Source organism: Acomys minous (genome assembly GCF_964271855.1).
Source record: "Acomys minous genome assembly, chromosome: 15".
Taxonomy (NCBI): Eukaryota; Metazoa; Chordata; class Mammalia; order Rodentia; family Muridae; genus Acomys; species Acomys minous.
Window position 1 is genome coordinate 74,792,366 of NC_140497.1, and position 25,643 is coordinate 74,818,008.

The following is a 25,643-nucleotide window of genomic DNA, read 5'->3' on the forward strand; positions in this document are numbered from 1 at the left end:
TCCCTGGGTTGTAAAGGTCTGTATCCTGGGTTCTTCCCTTTTAAGGACAAAATAGAAAACCTAAACTCAGTGCGAGCCAGGAACTCAGAGGCTGTTTTAATAGGCTCGTGTCTCCGTGTCTTCTGCTTCAGCTCCCACTGCCCTTCTGTAGTTTTTTACAGTGTTCAAACGAGCCTCAGGAACAGAACGATCTGGGGCCTTGGCTTCTTGTCTCAGTCCAGAAGGCAGCTAATGGGCGACACTATGAAAACCCCACACAGTAAAGCAGTCATCATGTGTTCAGGGGTTAGGAATACAAAGGAGCAGAATGTACCCATCCTAGGAGACAGAGAGAGGGAGGTGGCCGACCGACCTGGATATCTTGTGTCTTAAGTATGAGGAAGAACGATGTTCCGGCAGCTCACTGTAGTTGAAGGTCACAATCGTTTTTAGCCCAGCTCACTCTTCCTAGCTTGGCTTAATTCCTAGTTCATCAGCCGTGGTTGGGATACTGAGACCAGAGAGTAGTGAAGAGACAACATAAAAACAGCCCCCAGAGGCACCTCACCCATGCTGTCGCTCTAACTCCTGAGCTGTGTCACGGATTTGCTAAACATGTAGCGGTACTCCATTCGCTCGACCAATACCGGTCGATTGTACCAGGCTTCACGCTGGGCCGCTCATCTTAGGGACCCACAGGAGGAGCCCCCCCACCCTTGATGTGCTTGTGTGCAGGGAGGCAGGGGCAGGGGAAGTGGACTCAACCTGCCTCACCCGTGCTGTGTCAAGAAAGGTGTCCAGCCGGAAGTGATGTCAGTGCTGAAGCCTAAGGTTGGAGGGAGAGTGTACACCAGCCAGTGGGGAATTGGCCTTCCGGGCCCTACCCATCCCCCACCCCCACCTCCCGCCGTGAGGCTGCACAGCCACGTGGTTCATTTCAGGGTTTTTCACTCGAAGCGCTTTTGCTGATTCCAGGGGCTTCTACAGGGTATTTTAAGTTTAAAAAAAAAAATTCCTTCTGGTAACTTTAAATTAGTGGACCTGTCACCACTGTTCTTATCTGCGAAGTTTGCGGCATAAACAAAAGTTTTTGAAACTGCCGAATTGAAAGAAAGAAAGAAGCGTGAGTGCTTGTCTGGGATTTTAGTCCCAAGTGAATATAATCCCGTGTGTGGTCTGAGCCAAGATACACAACTTCCATGTCCCAGTGGGCCCTGGAAAATGGGTTTTAGGGGGGGAAAATGACCTCCCTCACTATCTCTTTGGTAAGGAGTTTTTGGTGGCAACTCACAACATATGGGAAAGCATATGCACGTCCTTTTGTAGGGAAGACCTGGGACAGTCTGCCTGAGGCGTGTGGTACCCATTAGGACTTGCTAGAGGAGATCAAAGTGCCTGCCCCTGTCAATTACTACTGTGAGAGCAGTCAGCAGAGCAGTCTGCAGTGGGTGGGGAGCCCTGCCTTCTGGAGACAGCCTGAGTTTAGTGTCCAGACAGAGGCTTACTATGCAGGTACGTGGTTCTCGGTACAGATAAGACCTAGAAAGGCAAAGAGATCATTCTGCAATGCTGAATTGACAGCACCTATTATTCTACGGCTGCCTTCCGTCTACAGCCACTGTGGCGTTCCTTTTCAGTAGAGCATAGTGGTCTCTGCCCACTGAAAAACCTTTAAAAGATGAGATGATCACTAGTGTCCTGTGCTTGTGCCTTTCTCTCATTGGCTATTCTTCCTGGCCAGCCAGAGCCTGTGACACCCACAGCCTGTGGCTCTCGGTCTCTAGTTGCGTCCAGGGAAAACAAAAGGACCTGAGCTTAGTGTCTCGGCCGCTGTACAGAAAGGACAGAGCCAACAATTGTGGTTTAAGTAAAAAATGAGGAAGTTATTAAGCGCCACAAAGGCTTTCTGGAAGGCCTGGCTATGGATGTTTTTCTCCAATAGAGGACATAAGGTTTAGGGGAGAGATCTGGAAAGGAAAAGTCCAGTCCTTGGTGGTAGAGTGGATGGTGCCAGTGGGTGGTCCTGAAGGGTGCTGTCTTTGGTTTACTCTGCTTTTGTGTGTGTGTGTGTGTGTGTGTGTGTGTGTGTGTGTGTGTGTGTGTGTGTTTACTTGTGAGGGGGAAAACATAGGATGGTTTGCAGGAGTTGGGTCTCTGCTCCCACCATCTGTGTCCTGGATATGGAACTCAGGCCATCAGGCCCAGCAGCAAGCTCTTCTCCATCTCACTGGCTGTTGGGGAGCGTGTTTTCTTGCTTTCTGCATTCATGAAATCCTTGCATCAGGGTGTTGAATGGAGGGGTTTCTTTGAGTCTGCGTTGCACCTCATCTTAAGCCAATTGTCTGCCTGACCGGTGATGCTCGGGTCCTGCAAGGCTTTCGTGTGTGTGTGTGTGTGTGTGTGTGTGTGTGTGTGTGTGTGTGTGTTTGGTTTTTCCGAGACAGGGTTTCTCTGTGTAGCCTTGTCTGTCCTGGACTCACTTTGTAGACCAGGCCACTTTGTGGCCTCAAACTCACAGCAATCCACCTGCCTCTGTCTCCCGAGTGCTGGGATTAAAAGCCTGAGCTACAACACTTAGCCTTCCTGCAAGGCTTGCTAAGTGAGTTGTGAAAGGTTTTGGCCTCTTAACTCTCACTGACCAAGGCTCGTCCTGTCTCCCTCACCACATAAATTAGACTTTTTTAGTTGCAGCTGTTTTGTGTGGCCACCAAAGAAGCTCTAAAATACAGATATTTGTGAACAGAAATGAAAACAGAAGGGCTATTAAGCACACAGCATGCGTGGGCAGTATGCCAGACAGTTGATATACGTTATCTGGAGCGACTCTCCAAGACAGGTATGATATTAACAGCTATATTGCTGAGTGTTTAATGTGCCCTGGGCTTCTGTTCTAAATATTTTCCTTGTGTTCCAAAAGCGTCTCAAGAACCCTATGCAAAGAGCAGCTCCGTTGCGTCCGCTTTCTAGACAAAAGAGCGCATGTGTAGCTGGTCAGGACTCAGCCTCCAGGGCTGTGGGTTTAGCCCTCGTGCATGGTCTCTTATTCTGCTCTTCCTACAGCTGAGGAGCCCGAGGCCCAGAGTTTCCTGGCTCGGCACCATCAGTGTCATAACTGACATAACCTCCACGAAGCCTTAAACTTCCACTTTAGAATTATATTGAGGAAGATAGGAGGTGCGGTCACACAGATACAACTAAGCAGAGAGTCCAGTTTGGCCTTACTCTAAGGCAGACTAGCTTGATAAAGAGTTTTATTAAGCCCACAGTTCTAGAGGCTCAAAGTCCCAAGTTGGGGCAGGTTTCCTGGTTTGGGCTCTGGCGTGAGCCCTCAAGGCTTTGCCACATCCTGTGGGATTGTATCGAGGCTGGGTGCGTAGATCAGGAGTAAAAGGCCACCTTGCAATACAGAAAGGTAGGCATGGAGTCAAGGGCCAAATCTGTCTGTACAACAGCCCACTTTTCCACGGGCAGGACTATGAATGCTCCCGCTGCGCCGCCCGGGGGGGCCCCCCCCCCACCCTGCCCCCCTGATCCCCCCCCTTCCCCCGCCCTTATGATACTGACTCCTAAATGTCTGGCCTCTCCACAGAGGCCATGAGTCCTTAGGAGACACCTTCAGAACCTATCCAGGCCACGGCTAAGGTAAAGAGAAACACTGCGCCTTAAGAGCAGAAAACCCCAGCAGAGTCCTTGAGCACCTCTCCAGTACCCTTGGATTAAAAAGCTCTTTTTTTTTTTTTATTTGTCTTTGGGTTTGAGAAGGAATGTTCTTTGACTTCATTCTGTGTTCTAGGAAATAGGAGGCCAGATGGACAGGCTTAATCTTGACAGCTGCTTGGTAATCCTCCCCTTTTGGCCAAGGCATATGCAGAGGCGGCGCGCCTGGCCTCGCCTCGCCTCTCATAGGTCCAGCACTTGGATCTCGATCAGAGGCTTAGAAAAACCCTTGAAGACAAACTGCAGATACAAAGTCCACTTGGGGGGGCATTGGGGGGGGTATCGGGTTGTCAAGATGGCTCAGCAGGTGAGCGAGCTCACTTTGCTGCACAGCTCTGACAACCAGGCTAGGTACCCTGGAACACACAGCACAGTAGAAACGAGAGACCGTGGCAGCCAGAGGGAAGGAAAGAACCGACTCACCAGGGTTGTCCTTTGACCATGGGTGTGCTGTGGCGCGAGCGCGCGCGCACACACACACACACACACACACACACACACACACACTCACATTTCTATACCTCAAAACCACTTTAGAGTTTGAGTCAGGGGCCAGTGTGATAAAGAGGCTACGTCAAGGGTGTTTGGAAATCCTAGACCCACCCCTCTCCTGAGGAGTAATAATGCTTTTTCCCTGGCAGAAGGCATTGGAAATGCGAGGCTTCATTTTTTTCCTCAGACTCAGTGGGAGTGTGGAGGAGAGGAGTTACAGGGGTGGGGTTGGGCCAGTGGTTAGGGCGCTGGATTGGAATGAGTGAACAAAAGGCTTGCCTTCCAACATGGTAGACTCTGACCAGTCTGAACCGTGTTCCTCCTGAGTTGCCGCCCACTGAGCAGAGCAGGGGTGCTGCACCTGATGCTTATGTCCTCACATCTGAGAAGTGAAACCAGGACTTGGCTCCAGGGTAACAGTGCAATGGTTTGGGTCGGCGAGTCCAGCTTTCAGCTGTCTGTCATTGCTGAGCCCTAACAGTTAATGTGGCTGAGGTGTGGCTGAGGGGTACAGCCTTTGTCCAGCATGCACAGAGCCTTGGATTCAACCTATAGGGCTGCACTTCTGGGGCCTCATGCATGCTGGGTGAGTGTCTTACAGCGGAACTGCATCCAAAGTCCCAGGACTGCAAAACATAAGAAACAACAGCCGGGTGTGGTGGTGCACTTTTAATCCCAGCACTTGGGAGGCAGAGGCAGGCAGACCTCTGTGAGTTCGAGGCCAGCCTGGTCTATAAAGTGAGTCTAGGACAGCCAAGGCTACACAGAGACCCCCTGTCTTGAAAAACCAAAGAAAAAAAAAAGACACAACCAATGCATCTTTCAGAGAAATAAATAGCATTAACTAGCCACAGAAACGTAGGCAGGCAGGGTAGAAGACCTCTGTAGGTTTGCTCTTTAGGACAGAGAGCTTGGCCGTACAGACTGTGTGTGACTCCTGCGTTAGCCCAGCTGTTGATGCTGGCTCCAGTCCTCGATTGTGTATTTCCCAATGAGGTTCGCTTGTGCTCCCCGCTCTAAAGCCCATCATGTCATACTCAGCTGTTTGTTTTCTGGCTTTTAACAGAGATGTGTGTGCAGACCCGGGCCACGCAGATCCTGGTGCCGCTAACTCCCTCAGCTCAGAGCTGCTCAACTGCGGTCCCCAGCACCGGAAGGCGACGTGGTCGGGAGGAGTGAAACTTCGTCTAAAGCAGAGGTAGGAGGCATGGCGGGCAACGCTGGGCACCGTGGAAGGGAAGCCTGGCCCACCCTCGGGAGAGGGCCTTGGGGGGCAAAGATGGCCAAAGACACAGGCTGGTAGGAGGGGGAACGGGCTGAACAGGGACGTCACATAGGTTGACGTTGAGAAGGGTGACAACCTTGGTTGTTTCAGGCCTTGGGTTTGAACTCACAGTCTTGAAACATAACGGCAAGTGCTCTATCGCTGTGCTATTAGACATTAGAAATGTGAGTTTTGGACTGTTATAGTAGCATACTTTTAAGTCCAGTACTCAGAAGGCAGAGGCAGGTGAATCTCTCTATGAGTTGAAGGCTAGCCTGGTCTACATAGCAAGTTCTAGGCCAGCCTGGGTTTACATAGTGAGAACCTGTTTTAGAGACAGAGAGATTGGACCTGTGCCAGTGTAGATTTGCTTGTTTGCGTTTTCCATGAATAAGATACAAAAATACCCGTTGAAGTATCTGTTATGTTTTATGTACTGAAACAGCAGTTGTATTTGATGCTTATATCAAGATTCTTTATTATATTCCATGCTAAGAAAGATACTCAGAAGCCAGGTGTGTTGGCACACGCCTTTAATCCCAGCACTTGGGAGGTAGAGGCAGGTGGATCACTAGGAGTTCGAGGACAGCGTGGTCTACAAAGTGAGTCAAGGACAGCCAAGACTACACAGAGAGACCCTGTCTCAAAAACAAAAAAAACAAAAAAAACAAAAAAAAACCCAAAAGTAGTTTGAACATACCAGAGAGCAGAGAAGCCAGCTGTCTGGTGGGCGGGGATAGGGTGAGCACAGGCTGAGCTCCTCAGAACCATCAAGCAGGCTTGTTTCCGGAACAGGCAGAGGCAGTTCTAAGGCCATCGCTGCTCCGTCTGGTCACCTTGTGTCTTCACGGTGCAGAGACTCCAAACCATGTGATTTGCTGGACTGTGTAGGTGAATCTTGAGACACTGGCAGAACCTTGTGGTCAGGAAGTTGTCATTCATTCAGACGGCTGCTCTGACCTGGTGAGAGAATGTTCCAGATCCTGAACAGAGTCGGTGCTACGGGACAAGCGATGAGACAGACAAGCAGGGGGGCAGAGCGAAGAGCAGATCCGGGCATGGGAAAGGACAAGGACAGTTTCCAGGGACACTGCTGTGGGCCACGTAGAAATATTGGTAGGACTCTTGGCCAACACTGGGGGAGCAAAAAGAAGAGGTCCTGAGTTCAATTCCCAGCTACCACATGGTGGCTCAGAACCATCTATAATGAGTTCTGGCATGCAGGTGTACATGGTCAGAGCACTTGCATATAATAAAGAAATAGATATTAAAAAAAAAAAAAAAAAAAGAGTAGGAATTCAGCCTGGGTGTAGGGTATGTGCCTTTAATCCCAGAAGCCAGGGCCATAGAGATTGGATATCTGTCAGTTTCATGCCCGCTGAGCTATGTTGGAGACTGTCTTCACAAAAAAGGTAGAACAACAATTGATGATGTTCTCTGGCCTCCACATTCATACATTTGCTTGTGCGCTCACACACACACACACACACACACACACACACACACACACACACACACGAAGACATAAACACAGGAAATATTTTGTAAAGCAATCCTTGAAAAGTTGAACGAGACAAATGAACTTAAGTAAATCTGTCTGGTAGATGCATTTAAATAGCCATAAATGAACAATCTTTAAAGCTGGCCGGGGATGCTGGGCACCGCTCTGCATGTCTGTAATCCTAGCTCCTTGGGGAGGCTAAAATGAGAGCATATGTCAGGTCCAGGAGTTCAAAACCAAACTGGCAACAAACATAGCAAGCTCTTTCCTCAAACAAGCAAGCAAACAAATAGAAATCTAGTCAGAGTTGTCACGTCAGCACAGTCAGCAGTGCTGTCCCCATAGAGGGAGAATGGACAGGGCCAGGTGGACAGATAATTTCCTCCTTAGAAGTCATGCGCTTTGGGTGGGGGCGGGCAGAGCTCGTTTGGTAGGGTGTTTCTCATCCCAGCACCGAGGAGGCGGAGGCAGGAGGATCAGAAGTTCAGAGGCATTCTCAGCCTCAGGGAGCTCGAGTCCGCATCCGCCTTAAACAGAAACGGTCTCGAGCTTGGTTGGGTGTTGCATGTGTCGCCAGCTGTTCAGGTGGGGTTTTACTGTGCGCTTGGAAGTTTATGTGTGTGTGTGTGTGTGTGTGCTTTGTCTCCATAACCTTTAGTTATAAGACTTTGTGGTCAGCTACTTCCTAGTTCTTCCCTGTCCTCCAAGGTCACCTTTGCGGAGGAGGAGCTTGTTGTGCCTCACAGTTTGAGGATCCAGTCCCTGTGGTGGGGGAGGTGGCAGTGAAGGCGGCTGTAGCTGTGACAGCTGCTATGGCAGCAGCAGAGGCGCAGCAGCAGGAGCGGGAGCAGCCGAGAGAAGTGAATGCCCCTGCTCAGCTCTCCTTCTCCTCTGTTCCATCTTTAAAATCAGTTCCGAATCCCTTCTTCTTTTCTTCTTCTTCTCCTTCTTCTTCTTCTCCTCCTCCTCCTCCTCCTTTTCCTTCTCCTTCTCCTTCTTCTCCTTCTAAGATTTTTTTATGTATGAGTGCTCTATCTGTATGTACATCTGCAGGCCAAACGAGGCCGTCAGATCCCAGTATAGATGGTTGTGAGCCACCATGTGGTTGCTGGGAATTGAACTCAGGACCCCCTGGAAGAGCAGACAGTGCTCTTAACCTCTGAGCCACCTCTCCAGCCCAGGTCTTCCCTTCTTAAATCTGGGAACATCCCCGCAGGTATGCCCAGAGCTGGATCTTCCAGGTGATTGCAAATCCAGCCAGACTGACATCGAGGAGGTCTGAACTGATCTCCATGAGTTCAAGGCCAGCCTGGTCTACAAAGCAAGTCCAGGACAGGCAAGGCCACACAAGCAGAACCCTGGAAAAGCAAAAAAAAAAAAAAAAAAAAAAAGGGAGTGGCTTTCAGCCAGCTATATTCCCATCTTAACCTCTAATTGCTTTAGCTTTTACTTATTTCGAAATCATTTTAGACTTGTAAAGTTGTGCTAGTAATTTCCCACACACCTGCTACCCAGCTTTCCCTAATGTTAGTACAGTAAGAAACTGGCCCTAGCAATTGTTAATATTAAGACATTTAAGACTTTAGGAACAACAGCCTTATGAAGATTGCCCTTGTCCCCCAACTCACCTTTCCTGTTTAGGAATGTGCTGCCTTACAGTTTTCACATTTCTCTGCCTGTGCACTGTGGTCTGTGGTTGCCAGATTGTTGCTGTTCTGCCCTTATTTATTGAAGATTAAACCTTGGATATCATGGATGCTTGTCAAACGCTGCCCATGACACCGCCTCCTACATACAGCAGTGACTTAGATATTGTTAAAGGAGGTGGCCAGGTACTTTGCAGAATGCCTTTGATTTGGAGGTATCTGGTGTTTCCTTACGATGAAGTTGAGGCTTAGCCATTTTTTGGCAACGCCATTCAAATGATGTGTGTCTTCCTTAGCACCTTGCATCGGGGCTCACATTATGTTAATGTCTCATTACAGGCTGGTGGCAACTTTGGTTACTTGGTTATGGTGAGGTCCCCATGTTCTTTCACTGTGAGGGGCACTGTTTGTCCCTATGTGATTCATAATTACGCTGAGAGTAACATTCAGGCTATATGCTGTTGGCATATAAGCTGCCTGCCTCGAGGTTGCTTAGTAAACCTCTGATGTCATCATCTGCCACCCGCCACCAGGTGTGTGCCGGAAGCACCAGATATAGAATGCTCGCTCTCTCTCTCTCTCTCTCTCTCTCTCTCTCTCTCTGTCCCCTGGGGTCCCTCTCTCCTTTCTACAATAAATCTCTCCATATTCATGTCTGTTGTACCATCTCATTATTAATGATAGCATGCACTGCCCTGTTTCTCTTCAGACTTTTTGCTAGCTGTAAAGTCTGTTGAATGTTCTAGAAGCTATTCCATAATTCTTTCATTCCTTCTACATTTATTCATTGGCATTCTTCTGTAGGGAAATACTGTTTTTTGGTTTTTGGGTTTTTTTTCCCTCTCCCATCTGATTTATCCAGTGGTTGATTTGTATCAGTGAGGATTTATCTCATGGGTAAATAATCTTACCCTTCTGTTATTTATGTTGTTGTTTCAGAATGTCTCAGTCTTGGCTGTAAGGCTCTGGTCTAAATTCTACTCTGAAACATACAAAGGGGCGAAGTGCCATTATTTTGTTCTCCCTGGTACAGAAAGCAAAGAATGATGTATTTATCATTCTTTGTCCTATCAAACAAGTGCTGATGCAGGGGGTTAGCAGTGGGTACGGCACCGAGGCCTAGACTGTAATTTTGAAAACTGGAAACTTCTAGGGTCACCTCATGGACCAGATGCAAGAGTGCAGAACTCTGTCTTGCTCTTTCTCCATGTAGCAGTCCAGCCTCCCCCCACCCCCCACCCCAGCAGTAATCCTGAGGCCGGGGAATTTTGAGTTCAAGGCAACCCCAAGCTGCATCATGAGATTCTTTTTTTTTTTTCTAAAATTTTTATTTATTTTATGTGTATGAGTACACTGTTTTCATGCACACCAGAAGAGGGCACCAGATCTCTTTATAGATGGTTGTGAGCCACCAGGCGGTTGCTGGGAATTGAACTCAGGACCTTTGGAAGAGCAGCCAGTGCTCTTAACCTCTGAGCCATCTCTCCAGTCCCGCATCATGAGATTCTTGTTGAGGAGAGACAGAAGGACAGTGCTTAGTGATGGTTTGTTTGAAGTATGGTCTTAGTATGCATCCTAAGCCGACAAGAACTTTTGATCCCCCTGCCTCTGCTGTGATTTCCAGTGTGAGGAAGAGCGAATCCTCATGGCCTCACCTGTCTTGGCAGAAACATCTCCCTAAATCGTCTGTGCAGCGTTGCCTCAGGGTGGCTGGTAATGAGCCGGTAACAGAGACCAGTTACTCTCGCTTACAGCCGAGGATTTTCCACTCCAGTGCTTCCCTCTCTGTCCTTTTCCACCTTTAGAATAACTGTCCCCATCAAACAGCCTCTGCCCTGTGAGGTAAATCAAGGTGAAGGAATGGCACCATCTGAACTCCAATGCCCTGTTTCTGGTCCTTCCTGTTTCTCTCTGCAGGGAGTCCTGTCCCCAGCTGCCTCCTGCCTGCTGCCCTCCAGATAATGTCTCAGGCCCTAGTGTGTCGGCACCAGAGCTGATGCTTCCAAAGCTGAGGTAGTGAGCACTCTGGCACAGGGAGGAGGCTTCCTGCTTTCACTTTTGATGCATCCTCCAGCAGAGATTTTCCTTGCCTCCCTTCCCTTCCTGCCCACAGCATTTCAAAACAGTGTGCCGCTGTCCAGGATGCAAGGAAAAAATACCAAGGACTACCCTTTCTTCTTCTTCTTCTTCTTCTTCTTCTTCTTCTTCTTCTTCTTCTTCTTCTTCTTCTTCTTCTTCTTCTTCTTCTTCTTCTTCTCCTCCTCCTCCTCCTCCTCCTCCTCCTCCTCCTCCTCCTCCTCTTCCTCTTCCTCCTCCTCCTCCTCCTTCTTCTCTCTTTGACCAGGAATTGAAATTTAATCAGTCCATTTGCATAGGTGACTTGAGAAGTGGGCTCCTCCCACCTGCTGTGAGCTCAGGTGGTTCCAGCCTTTTAACTGCTGGCTCACCAGCTCAAGAAGGGAATCTGTAGAGCAAGCCAGCCAGTACGGTACCAGATTAGCCAGGGGTCTGCTCTGAGGGATGTTTCTGTTTGCCACAAGGTAAATGTACGCTGTTGGAACAGAGACTCGGGATCTAACTCACGGTCCTTTTTCTGATGTCCTTTTGATAGTGTGTTGTATCTGGGTTTTTGTTTGCTTTTCTTGTCTCTTTGCTGTTCCTTGTTTGCCAGGCTCTTTCTGCTTGTTTGTTGGTTGTTGTAGGTGATGTTTTCCTGAGATAAGTTCTCAGTCTGTGGCCCAAGTTGACCTGGAACTCACTATGTAGTCCCTGCTGGCCTCAGACGCGCCATAATTATCCAATTTTTGTTGTTGCTGTTGTTGTTGTTTTTAGCTTCCCAAGAATATCTGTTTTTAAAAGAAAAATAAGCAACTACGTGTTAAGTTTCGGCAACTTCTCTCATTCTCATCCAATACCCTACACAGTCCGGTGTAACGTTAGTGCTTCTGTCTAGGGATTTCCAGCCTCTGTTTACTGTCTTCGGGCTGCCCGCTTTCTCTTGGCTTATCTACCCAGACTATCCCTTTTTTGTTTGTTTGTTTGTTTGTTTTGGTTTTTCGAGACAGGGTTCCTCTGTGTAGCCTTGGCTGTCCTAGACTCGCTTTGTGGACCAGGCTGGCCTCGAACTCACAGCGATCTGCCTGCCTCTGCCTCCCAAGTGCTGGGATTAAAGGCGAGCGCCACCACACCAGGTTCTGACCAATCCTTTATCTCATTCAAATCAGCAAGCGCAGCTCCCAGGGACTTTCAGAAGAACTGTGCTCCTAGGAGGAGGGGCGGGGCCAGAGGATGAGGTGCCAAGCCCTCCCACTGCTCCAAGCATTCCCAATCTCTGTGTAAACTAAAGGAAGTTTTCCGTTTCCTTTTGCTTCTCCTCACTCCTTGACATTCTACTGTAGATCGAGGTCCTGCTCTAGCCCCGTCTTTTCTGATGACGAGCTTGCTTATCTGAAAGTATTTCTTGCTTACTGTGCAGTGCAGGATGGCCCCTCACAGGCAGCTCCCCTGAGGGCAGTGCCCCCCATACCTGCCTTCTCCTTCACGAAGTCTCACGTAACCCAGGCTGGCCTTGACCTCAGACTCTCTCTGTAGCCAGAGGATAGCCATAGTGCCTCCATCTCCTGCCTCCATCTCCCAAGTGCTGGGATTATAGGAGTGTGCCACCATGCCTGCCTTCTCCCTCACTCCTGAAGATGGCCCACATAGTACAGAGCTCTAGGCTGGTAAGTTTTTCTCTGAACTCTGTTTTTTCTTAGTTTGCTTATTTGTTTACTTTTTTTTTTTTTAATAATTCTTTTATTGAACATACAAGATGGTGGTATTATTTAGGGTGCTTTCGTTCTTTACTTCCTTCTTCCTTCCTTTTCTTTTTCTTTTTTTTTTGAGACAGGATTTTTCTGTATAGCCCTGGCTGCCCTGGAACTCACTCTGTAGACCATGCTGGCCTCAAACTCACAGATGTCAGCCTGCCACTGCCTCCCACGTGCTGGAATTAAAGGCGTGCGGCGCCACCACTTGGCTAATGAGGGCATTTTCATATATATCTCTCGTCATACTTTGCTCACAAACTGCTGCCTTCCCTCTCAGCAGTTGGCATATCACTCTGCTCCCTTCTTGCTTACGTGGCTTCTGAGGGGACGTTGTGTATCTTTCTTCCCTTCGCTTTTCCGTGGGTGAATTCTGTCCTTTAACCTTTTACCGTTACTTTTTCATTTATGTACATTTCAAGGTACATATAATGTATTTGGGGAGGGGGAGAGTTTCGAGGCAGGGTCTCTCTGCCTGTGTAGTCTTGGCTGTCCTGGACTCACTTTGTAGACCAGGCTGGCCTCGAACTCACAGCGATCCACCTGCCTCTGCCTCCCAAGTGCTGGGATTAAAGGCGTGCGCCACCAAGCTTGGCTGTATAATGTATTTTAACCATGTTCTCTCCCATCATCCTATCTCCTCGCCTTAAAGCCCCCTTCCTACCTCCATACCTCTCTTTTTTTATTTATTTGTGGCCCACTGCATTTAATTAGGGTTACTTTTCTGTGAGTTATGGATTCAGGGTTGGCCATGATGGGCCTTCTTGTTTCTTCATTTGGTTTTCTGTACTGTGGAAATGTCGGCTTCCATGAAGCCACTTGTGCTCACTGAGCCTCCTGGACTTGTGTGTAGTTCATGCCCTGAGGGGTGTTTGGGTGAAGCTTTCTCTCAGTCATAATTCCAAATGTTTTCTTGTTCTACTGTAAGCGTCCCATGACATGGGCACTACACCTTCTGTGGATCTCCGTCCCTGGATGCTCTGGTCTGCTTTTGATCTTGGTACCTGGCTTCTTCACCTCCACCCCTCCCCTCCCCCCACCCCACCCCTCCCCATCCCCCACCCCACCCCATCCTACCCCACCCCTCCCCTCCCCCCACCCCACCCCCACCTCCACCTCCAACTCCTTGCTCTTAAGCATTAAAAGGTTCTATTAAGATGTCTACAGGTTTGGGGGTTCTTTCTTCCTCTTGTGTGGGAAGTCCCTCCCCCATCCCACCCCACCCTCACCTCTTAAAACAAGGAAAGGGGAGAGAGAGAGCGAACCTCTGAGTATCTTCTCAATTTTAAAGGAGAAGATCCGGCCCTCTCCTTAAACAAGGTACGATGACAGATGCGTGAAAATGCCTCAGTTAGCCGGGCAGTGGTGGTCATCTTTGTCCATGGAAGGAAGTGGTGACTGCAGTGGCCGTCTGAGAATGGCTGTACTCCAGCCTAGTTGAGAGTGGCCACTTCCCTTTCTCTCTCTTTTCTCGCGGTCTTCTGCATTCTGCTTTTACCCGTGTGTAATTGTGATTTTAAAGTTCTGTCGCTTACATTTAACCCAGTGCCTGCCTCCAGGTACGCCTTGGCTCAGGCAGTATGTCGTGGAAAAGAACAGGTGACCGGAACTGCCTGGGCGAAGTCCTAGGGCTCTGGCTGACTTGCACATTGGTTTTCATGATGATTGCTAGTCATTGCTATGCCACATAAATGGTGAGAGAAAATCTGAAGTGCGCACTTTCAGAAAATGCCCTTGATGCCAACAACCACAGGGCTGGTTTTTCAGGTTTTATCTGGCACCCTGTCCTCTGAAAGGGAATAGAGATCACTCTTACTGTCCTTCTAATGGCAAGTTCTCTGTTAGCCGGCTGTGGTGGTGGTGAAACTCCTCCCTGTTGTAAAATTTATTATGGAAATATTGGTAGGTAGGGATGGGAACTGGGGTTCTAGAAGTTTCCTGTTTTTCAGCTGCTCTGCCACCAAACCTGGACTGTTCTTTTTATTTAGGTTCCAGTTATTTTAAAACTTGGTTTTGATGAACTGTTTTTTGTTTTTTTGTTTGTTTGTTTTATTATGATTTTTAAATAATAAATTTTGTTTGGTTGGTTTTGTGGTTTTTTGTTTGGTTGGTTGTTTGGTTGAGATAGGGTTTCTCTGTGTAGCCTTGGTTGTCTTGGACTCACTTTGTAGACCAGGCTGGCCTCGAACTCACAGAGACCTGCCTGCCTCTGCCTCCCGAGTGCTGGGACTAATCGATTTCTTTTAACTTTTTCTTTATCTCTCTTCTTAACCTCTGAGCTATCTCTCTAGCCCCTCCTTTAAAAAATATTTATTTACTTATTTATGTATATGAATGTTATGTTTTCCTGTATATCTGCATTACAGAAGAGGGCATCAGATCCTATTACAGATGGTTGTGAGCCACTATGTGATGTGGTTGCTGGGAATTGAACTCAGGACCACTGGAAGAATAACCAATGAGTGCTTTTAACCACTGAGCCATCTCTCCCACCTTGATTTATTTCTTATTCATGTGAATTTATTGTCTATTTCAAAGAATGCTTAAAGTTAATATGGGAAAATGCTAATTATTTGTTAAATTTGGTCATAAGTCCATACATAATTAAGGCAGACTTTGTGCTGATATGAATATATTTCTATATGTGTGTCAGGTTTTTTTTAGTTTGTTTTGTTTGTTTTGGGTTTTTTGAAACAGGGTCTTTCTGTGTACCCTTGGCTGTCCTGGAGTCGCTTTGTAGACCAGGCTGGCCTCGAACTCACAGTGATCTGCCTGCCTCTGCCTCCCTAGTGCTGGCATTAAAGGTGTGTGCCACCACATCTGGCTTATTTATGTCAATTTAAAAAAAAATATTTATTTATTTATTATTCCGAATACAGTGCTCTGCCTGCATATATACCTACAGGCCAGAAGAGGGCATCAGATCCCATTATAGATGGTTGTGAGTCACCATGTAGTTGCTGGGAATTGAACTCAGGACCTCTGGAAGAGCAGGCAGTGCTCTTAACCTCGAAGCCATCTCTCCAGCCCCCCACAACCATCTTTTTATTGTGGCGTAACATGAAACCAACACTTCTGATCAGGCTCTACCTCTCTTCACCTCCATCTGGTACCTGTCTCCCTATTTGTCATCTTACCAGCTGATGTGTTGCTTGTGCCATTTCGTGCCATGTTTTGTGTTTCTCCATCTTGGTCACACTATTCCTTCTGCCTGGATATCCTTCCCATTCGCTTCCCACAGGCTTTTATCTGACTAAATCTTGTATAGCTATACTGTTCGGTTTTTGTTTTTAAATCATTATAACAGAAGCTGGAGGAAATGAGATGATAAAGAGCTGGCTTCTGACAGGCATGTGGACACATTCCTGTAATCTCAGTGCTCTGTGCCCAGGGCGGCAGGCTTGCTACTTCAGGCCAGTCTGGGCTGCATATGCCGTAAGGTGAATATAATAAGCAAACTATCTAATAAATAAACAAGAAGGATTATTTCAGTTCTCAGCTGTGAACGTTTCAGTCCTTGCTGCTTTGGGGCCGGTTGAGGCAGGGCAGGAAGTGACATTGGTGTTGCACGCTCAGCTGCTCACCTCGTGCGCAGAGGTGAAATGAGGAAAGAGTAGTTCCTCAGTTACTTCCTGTTCCTCTGACACTCCACCGAAAGCACCTTAATGGAGAAAGGTAATTTCGGCTTACTGTACCAGAAGAGTACGCTGCATCATGATGAGGAAGGCATGGCAGGAGGCAGGAAAGGACGGATGCAGGAACAGGAGGCTGGTGGCGTTGTAGGTATAGGCAGGAAGCTCAGTGTGAGTAGGGAGTGTGGCCAGCTAGAGTCTCAAGGCCCTCCCTCAGTCACCCACGTCCTCTAGCAAGGCTCTGCCTTCCAAAGGTTCCTCAACCTTCCCAGACAGCACCAGTAACCAGGGACCAAGTGTTCAGACACATGAGCCTATGGACGACACTTCGTATTCAGGCTACACACAAGAGTGTCTCTCTGGGTGTACCTACACTACTGCCACCTCCCAGTGTCAGCACCAGCAGCCACAAGCCACGTGCTCTCTTTTTCTTGCCAAACTATATTCTCCAAGTCTTACTGCTCCCTCTTTCCTGCTCCCGATCAGCACCCATGTTGCTGCCTTGTAATTTTCCCAGGTTCCTGGTTCTGGCTATAAACCTGGTTAAAAGCAGCCAGTAGTAACTATGCCACTCCCGAGCTCTCTGCCGTGCTGAAGCCTCCTTCTGCCAAATCAGCCAGTCTGTTATTTTATCGTCAGCCTTTCCTATGTTCTAGCTCTTCAGTTATTCTGTAGATTCCCGGCAGGAAGTTCTAATATTTAGCCTCTGTTTACCCTTCTGGTTTCAGGCCACAGTCACAGCTGTAGCAGCTCCCTGTCTTGCCACCGTGGCCACACCCTGATTGCTTTGCCCACAGTTAACTCCTGAGCCTCTGTGTAATTACTTTTTCATTAAAAAAAAAAAAGTTATTTGTGTTTATGTCTACTCCCCGTAGGGGAGGAGCACATATGGTTCAGGCAAAGGCTGCTCTCTTTCCACCTTCATGTGGGCTCCAGGGACCAAACTCAGATTGTCTGTCAGGCTTGCACGCCGATCTTTGCCAGCTGAGCCGTCTGGCTGGCCCCCTCTTATTATCATTGACTTTCAGTGCTTCATAAACAGTCTCAGAGCTGAAAGAATGGCTGTCGTCAACCCTTCCCCTACCATCCACCATCCACCATGCACCCTCAGCCTCTTCCTCCCCGTGTTTGCCCTTCCTTTTATGTAGGTCTATCTAGCAGGCTGGCCACCTGGCTCTGTTCTGTCAATCCATTAACAGTAAGGGAGTTGTATCCTAACAATAGTTAATAGTTATTGATATTTTACTGCAGACCAGCCATATTATATAATTTTAGACTCTCAAAAGTCAGATTAAAATGAGATGAGTTGAGTCTGCGCTTAGCCTCTTCAGTTTTTAGGTGTGCAGAGGCTTAGGGACAGGAAGTGACTTTCAGAGCCCATTGATAACAGAGTCTAACCGAGCACTGTGGTCTTCAGGTGCTTGGTCCAGCAGTATTCTTGTGTGGTGGTTTGGATAGGGATGGCCCCCGTAGACTCACTCATGTGTGATGCCTGGCCCACAGGGAGTGGCACTACGAGGAGGTGTGGCCTTGTTGGAGGAGGTGTGTCGCTGTGGGGCGGGCTCTGGGGTCTCCTATGCTCAAGCCACACCCAGTGTGGCACACAGTCTCCTGCTGCCTTCAGAGCAAGATGCAGACATGGCAGCTCCTTCGCTAGCACCATGTCTACCCGGATGCTGCCACTGTTCCCACCATGATGGACTAAACCTCCGAAACTGTAGGCCAACCCCAACTAAGTGTTTTATCTTTGTAAGAGTTGCCTTGGTTATGGTGTCTCTTCACAGCAATAAAACCCTGACGATAAATAAAGACATCTGGTATGCCTAATAAATCAAAGTTCACTGGCATCATGGCATTGGCTTTTCCTTTACATTACAGAGCTAATTTATTTTCCTTCCTTTCTTCCTTTCTTTTTTTCTTTCTTTCTTTCTTTTTTTTTTTTTTAATTTGAGATAGGGTTTCTCTGTGTAGCATTGGCTGTCCTGGCTGTCACTCTGTAGACCAGGCTGGCCTCAAACTCACAGAAATCCACCCATCTCTCCCCGAGTGCTGGGATCCACCACCACTGCCTGGCTGCTAATTTACTTTTCATAGAGGAGAAATGGCTAGGATTTTAGGGTTCAAGGGCAAGCTTGAGGGCTTGGGGATAAGTCACACCTGTTATCTTCATCTTCCCAAGTGAGTGCCTGTATCCCAAAGTGTTTCTAAACTACAGAAATATCCCCTGCACTCTCATAGTTGTCAGCATGAGATGCCTGTACGATCACCTCACTCTTTTGCCAAAAATACCGCACGGCAGCTGTCTCGTGACTCTGGCTTTCTTCGGTCGCCGACTCCTCTTTGTAGAACTTACTCATTCATGTTCAGTCTAAAGGACACCCACGATTTCTCTTTGGCTCCCTCAGATCTTTGTGTTTTAAGGGCAGGATGCTTAAAAGTTGAAGTCACTGACTTGAAGAATGAGAAAGTCTTTTGGAGAACACTCTGTTCTCTAGACTGGCATAGAGCGTTCCCTTGTCAGTGTGGGGCAGCCTCTGACTTCCATACCGTTCTTACCAAGGCAGTGAAATCACAGAACCGTCCACCCGGGGTCTGATAGGCGACTTGAAAAGCCCCAGGAAGCTTTTTAACCATGCACTACTCAAAGTCACTTGGGAAATAGGAAGACATTTTTGGTGTTTTCACCTTTCTATTAATCTGGAGGTTCAGGAAGACCAAGGCAATACAGAAGTCATAAAATGCCGACAGGTAGGAGGCCTAAATAAAATTATGCTGACTTTGCAACGTTCCTGTGTGAGCAGGGGGGAAGCGAGCAGTGCTTGCGCTTATGATCCGTGGGTTCCCCAAGCCAGCTCCCTTCATGAGGGGACTCAGCTGGGAAGCTGCTGGTGCTAAAGGGGCCCCCACCCTACTCCTGTGTCTCCACAGGTGCAGTGAGCCTGCCGCTCGCCCTCACTCGTGGCACACCACCAAACGTGGGGAGAACCAGCCTGATGCCAGCATGATGCAGATATCTCAGGGCACAGTGGGACCTCCCTGGCACCAGAGCTACCATTCCAGGTGAGTGGCCATGGCTGGCATCCAAGGGTCTCTCTCCTTCAAAGGTCATGTACTCCCCCCTCCCTTCCCCCCCACCAGTGTCTTTTTCTTCATCCTCTTTTTTTTTTCTTTTTTCTTCATCCTCTTAAAATGCTAACTATGTCGGTGATTCATCCTTACATCACATCCTGAACTAGATTGGTGAGGGGAGGTTGGAAATAAGTTTGATCCTCGTTGGCCATTTGAGATATTTATGCAACTCATTTCCAGTCCGCCATTTCTCAATACCTATTATAATCCCATATTCAAAAATCTGACAGACTGCTTGCCTGGGTGCTTTAGTATCCTGTCTATACTAGCCAAAAAATTATATTTACAGCTGAATTGATGATGTTCCTATACTTAAATGTTCCGCTTGGGTTTTTTTTTTCCTCCTCCTTCCATCAGAGCAGTTTATCTAGCTTGGCCCCTCAGTAGAAACAGCTAAGGTAAAGGGTTTCTCCGTGACATGTGCACAAAACTTAGTCTGTTTGAGTGTGGACAGCTGACCAGTATGTGAGCCAGGACAGACCTGAGCCAGGTGTCATGGTTTTTGCACGTAGCTACTGGGCCACACTTCTGCCTCCTAGTCGCTAAGGTTTTGTTCAAGAGTGAACAGAGCCGCTGTGAGTTTGGCAGCCGAAAGGATTTATTCTAGAAATTGGGCCTTACATATCCAAGAAGACGCAGGAAAAGGGGATCCAAGCTCAAACCCTGAGACGTACTGAAGAAAAAACCATGTTGGGATTGCCCCACACAACTGCACACACAAAGGAGCATCTGTTTGATACTCTACACAGTGGCATTACTTGAGTCATGCAGAGATAGGGCCATGGTAGGGGCGTGGAAACGTCACTTCAGAGGATGCAGGGAGTGGTATTTACATAAACACCGTGTTAAGGAGAGCCGCTAGGAAGTGTCTGGAAGCATTATTTCACAGATGGTGGCTGCACTTTGGGGAAAGATAGCCCTCAGTTGGAGCCCTTAAGCATCACCATTTGCTCAAAGGCAAACCATAGACCTCTCAGAGGTAGACACAGGACACACCTCTTCTGTCATATCAGAGTAAGCGTTAGGCCACAGGAAGACACGGTGCCTAGTTACTTTCCTTCTTGTAGACTTCCTTCCTTGTTGTAGTCCTCCCATTCCCACTTCACACCAGATGGTGTGAACTAGTTCACACCATCCGAGCCATCCATCCCATGCCGTCCCCTCACAGTACCCCTCTGTGTGAAGGCACTCAGCCCTCGCTTTACAGGGCTGTTTAAGTGTTGGGGCTTTGCAAGATAAAGCGTGGGCACCTAACAGCATGTGGGAGGAGTAGCAGGTGCTGGAGGTTCTAGGTGTGACCATGGCTTTGTTGTCAGCCCTCGCCTGCTCACGAGCCTGAGCACACTTCCTTTCCTCTAATGAGAAGTGATGATGACCCGGAGCACTGGGTCACTGTGAGCATCAAATAAAGGCATGTACACAACTCCTAGTACACAGTACACACACCAGATGTGACAGTTGTAAAAATCAGGCCGAGGATTTGGGGGTCCAGCGGAACCTGCCTGATAAAGAAGTTAGCACAAAAGCAGAACACAGTTATGAGTGCAGGTGTGGGTTAGTAGAGAAAGCTCCCAGCCCCTCACTTTCTTAGGAAGCCTTAAATCTGAATTCATAATGTGACCCGAGGAATATACTGACCCTATATCAGAAATCAGACTGTTCTAGTCAGTGTGTGGGACACCTGCTTGCTGGTGGCTGTGGTGGTCTCCATAGGCTACAGGAGTGGGGAAGTTGTTATCAAAATACAGTATTCTGTAGGCCACGTTGTTCCTCTCCCCTTGGTCCTAGCCTCTGGTGGTGGTGGTGGCGGCGGCGGCGGCGGCGACAACAGGAGGAAGGGAGGTGTTAAAGGTTGAATTGTGTGTGTACTACGTCTGCCTCCTGCCCCTTTGAGGCTGGCATGGCTACTGTCACTAAAGCACTGTGTGACCATGTGAGAAAAGCAGGCTCAGATTACCCCAGAATGCTGCAAGTGTATGTGTCCTCCTCTGCCTCAGCCCAGGCACACCTCTGCAGCTCTGTCACAGGGCGTCCCCTCCCTCTCAATCTGCTCATAGTCTCGTAGTGGCGACTGCTGCTGTGTCCCTAGGCTCACAATGGCATCTAGTGATCTAGTGTGCCAGTTCAGCTGGGCGGCTTCCTTCTGATGGCTTGAATTTAGCTTCCCCAAGCCCAACTTCGTGTCTAAACTTCCAGGATCCTTTTCTCATGAAAACAGGAGCATGATGGGATGGAGGCGGGTGTGGGGTGTGCAGGAGGGACGGAGGCAGTGAGAGAGGGTGACTTTAACACTCTTGTGAGCGAGTTGGATTTGCAATTGTCCTGAAGCGTGACATTAGCTGCTTTCTGCCAGGCACTTGGCACTGCCTCTCTGCCATCTTATGGAAGTACCACACAGTGGTTTCTACAGCATCAGAGAGACTGTGAGGGGCCATGCAATGTCTCTGAAAAGAGGCTGAAGCAGCACTGTCAAACACTCACTTACCAGGTCTAACCGAGAGATCCATTTACCTGGCAAATGCGAGCACCCCATGTCTCGGATGGTCTCAGTGGTGAGCACGCTCCCTAAAGACCATGTAAAACGCCTTGCCTGGTAACACTGTTTCTTTCTTTTTTTTTTTTTTTAGTTTTTTTTGAGACAGGGTTTCTCTGTGTAGCCTTGGCTGTCCTGGACTCACTTTGTAGACCAGGCTGGCCTTGAACTCACATGATCCACCTGCCTCTGCCTCCCGAGTGCTGGGATTAAAGGCGTGCGCCACCACCGCCCGGCTGTAACGCTGTTTCTTAAAGAGTCTCCAGGAAATCAAAGTCCATCAAGTGTTCCTTGGCAGAAAATTTCTGGAGTCAAATAAGTTTAGAAAACTTGGCTTAGTGTAATTTCCCCTGGGGAGCAGCAGATGAACAATGGTTTATGGAAGACCCAGACGTCTGGTGGTAAACAGACTTGTTTAACTTTAGCCTGGTGCTTTGCAAACAGATTCGATCATTTTAGGAATTACGGTTCCGAGAATACACATCAGAAAAAATTTCATATACTTTTTTTTTTTTTATACATACATGCTTTTCACAATGTTTTGGGCGTTTAAAAATTACTTTTTAAATTTTTGAGAAATATTTTATTTCGTGAGTATGAATGTTTTGCCTGTATGCATGCATGTGTACCACATGTGTGCCTGGTCCACTCAGGTCTTAAGAGGTTGCCAGATCGTCTGGAACTGGTGTTGTGGTTGTCAGCCACCAGGTGGGTGTTTGGGGACCGAACCCAGGTCCTCTGCAAGAGTGCTCTTAACTGCTGAGCCATCTCTTTAGTCTCTAAAAATTACTTTTCTTTCCTTCTTTCTTTTTATTTATTTATCTATTTTTTAAATTTTAGTTTTTCAAGACAGGGTTTCTCTGTGGAGCCTTGGCTGTCCTGGAGCTTTGTAGATCAAGCTGGCCTCAAACTCATAGGGATCAACCTGCTCCTGCCTTCCCAAGTGCTGGGATTAAAGGCGAGCGCCACTGCGCCTGGCTCCTGAAAATTACTTTTAAGTAAACAAAATAGGGAACCATAGGAGAACACTTGTAAGTGCCACAGAATCAGCAAATGTTTGGTTGTGTGTGCTTTCATATAGCCAAAGCTATGATACTAACTGGTACTAAGTCCTATGAAGAAACTAAACGTAAGGAGAGCTGAGCCTTCTGAAATAGAGAACCAAGTAAGGGAAGGGAGAGAGCCAGGCAAAGGGCACCCCACATGTTAGAGCAGCAAGCGCACAGGCGGAGACACTGGCCGAGATGGGTAGAGATGTGTTTGACCCAGGAGGATCCTGGGCTGGATTAAGTGAGCAAAGACAGCAGCAGACAGTGAGGCAGGAGGAGTAGCCAGACCGTGGTAAGGACTTTAACCCGCTGAGGATTCACCCCTTGCTAGGAAGGCTGCCTGTGTTAGTGTCGAGCCTGTGTGGCAGGGCTGAGGATCTCTCACTGTCCCTCACCCCGCGTCCATTAATGCATCTTAGAATCAGGCGCATCAAAGCTAATAGAAATGAGTATTTCCAGATAGTACTGAAAAGACTTACTCCCAGAGGCCAACGTCGGGCCCCATATTCCGCAGGCAGCTGGGGGACAGGAGCTTGGAAGGACAGAGCACTCACAGGTAGGAGAGTAGCCTCAGGAAGTCCCCCTGTGCTACTGTCCACTTGAGGTCTGCTACAGGAAGTAGGCCCCTAGCCGTTCGCTCTGGTACGCTCACTCTGGTCCTGTACTAGACACCGTCTATGTTTCCAGATACATCAGTGATGACATTTTCCCTGCTCAGTAGTGTTTCAGCCGGCTGTTGGTGTAGTTGCTTTGTCTATGTGTGTGCATGTTCCTGTTAGATCCAAATTATCCTTTCAGTCAATGACTGCAAGGCCTCTCAGCAGTGCTCAGGAGGACTAAGTGGTGTTCACTCTCTGCATAGAACTGGTGAAGGAAGGAAGCAGCTCTCACGTGGTCAGCTGCCTCCATGCCCTCTGCCTGTGGCCAGCTGCCTCCACGTCCCCTGCCAGTGTCCCCTCTGCACCTTCTGGTGCAGGAAGTTCAAGGAATTACAGCTGGCCAGGCAGGGCTGGCTTTGATTGCAACCCCCATGCCCCACCCCCATCCCACCCCTGCCCCCCATGCCCCACCCCCACCCCCATGCTTTTACAACAAGCCTCTTCACTTTAGAGGAACGGTGGGCACCGCTCAGTAAGACCTGGCCATGACATACGCCATGCCCTGGAGAGCAGATCCATTTTTTTTTTTATTTTATTTTTTTCCCCTGAGCTGGCAGGCTCATGAACTGTTTCTCCCTTTCTCTCTTGAAATTTTCCTGTCCTTCACAAAGCAGGATACTTCACTCAGTAAGTTGACTTTCTCTGAAGAGAAAAATCAGATTGTGTTGAGGCAAAATGCTGAGCGTGTGGTCTTCTTGCTGACCGAGGATGTTCCACTCGTCCATCTCTAGTTTTCACTCTGCACATGGCCCTTCGAGTCTCTTCATAGTCTCTGGAGACGGTCTAGCATAAAACATTACACACTCGGCCACTATGACATTACATTTACTTATATGAGATCTAGAAATATATGGCATGATTTTAAGTGCACTTGATGTCTACTCACCTAAAAATGAAAAGCCTAGGTAAGGCTGGTTTACTTTTCTTGGGAGGATAGTTAAATCACAATGTTTAACATAAGGAGATCGTTGGTTGATTTTTATTTATTCCAATATGGCTTCTCCACAGGTATATAGTTTCTTTTTTTCTTTTTGGTGCCTTACATATGCTAGGCAAAGGCTCTACCACTGACCTATACTCCTAGCCCAAATATATTTCATAATATATTATTTGCTACGTGTAGTTGTTTTGTCTGCATGTATGTCTTTGTACCTCATACATGCCTAAGGGCTGCCAAGGCCAGAGGAGGAAGTCAGATCTCCTGAGATCTGAGATACAGACAGTTACTTGTGAGCCATCATGTGAGTGCTGGGAATCGAACCTGGACCTTTGAAGAACAGCTGGTGCTGTTAACTGCCGAGCCATCCCTCCAGCCCCTAGATAGTAAATTATTAGAGTGGCTTTAAGCCCGTAGCAAAACTGAATGAAGCTACAAAGATTTTTCCAGACCTCCCACTCCCCCACCCCTCCCCCACAGGCATATTAAACTATGATTATCTAACAAAAACTTTTTTTTTTTAAAGCATCTTTCTGGAGTACGAAGGGCCAGTATTGAGACTCTTTCCCCGTTTCCTAACCCAGAGGAGCTTAGAAATACAAAGGTCTTGTTCTCCTGAACAAGGCTTTGGTGATGGAGTTCACCCTCGGGAACCTCCTGTGGCTGAACCTTCTTTCCTGGCTCCTTTGCCCTCTTTCCTCTCATCAACCTTTTCTGGCTCTTAACTACCCCCGCCCCCACCCCCTGCCCCACCCCGCCCCCATCCCCTGCCCCACCCCCACCCCCATGTATTTCTCCATTCAGCTTGGTGTTTAGCTTCTCCCCACAAACAAATTGTCCCTACTGGTGTTGAGACTCCAGGAAGGTTGCCAGAGTCTAGCTTTCGACTCCTTAAAAAGGAAAGATATTAACTAAAATCATACGCGTGTGCTCCCCAAGTCTCCCGGCCTTTCACGTGCCTGTTCGCTTACTAAGCTCCCCCCACCCCACCCCACAAGTCTCTACAACAGACAGAAATTTTTCTCCTCTGTCACTCTTCCCTCTCTTCTTCAGCCCGCCACCCCCTTCCTTTGATGGCATGTGGAAAATGTCAATTACAACAAGTCGTGATGCCTGTGCCCAAGGCCACCCTTTTCTTATAGTAAGCCTGGGTGATTAATTAGAGGCACGTAAGGCCGGAGCATTGGGCAGTTAATCCTAGTGACGACACAGCGGAACAAGCCCCGTATAAGGCCCTTTTTTACCCGCCCGAAAATGGAACGTCTTGCGTAAGAGCGGATTTATAAGATGAGTCCTGTG

The 25,643-nt window shown here is 48.1% G+C and overlaps 1 protein-coding gene across 5 annotated transcripts in view; it reads left to right on the forward strand.

Annotated features, from left to right (window-relative positions):
• The window catches only part of SHROOM3 (shroom family member 3), a 297,712-nt gene that overhangs the window by 242,344 nt on the left and 29,725 nt on the right, over positions 1 to 25,643 (forward strand). For 4 of the 5 annotated variants that reach the window (XM_084760167.1, XM_084760169.1, XM_084760168.1 and 1 more), the window contains 2 exons: positions 5,255 to 5,386; positions 18,966 to 19,097. In XM_084760167.1, the coding sequence (XP_084616293.1) occupies positions 5,255 to 5,386; positions 18,966 to 19,097 (264 nt within the window). Of the gene's footprint in view, positions 1 to 2,767; positions 2,816 to 5,254; positions 5,387 to 18,965; positions 19,098 to 25,643 lie in introns of those variants that run through there. The other variant, XM_084760171.1, reaches the window with a different exon arrangement.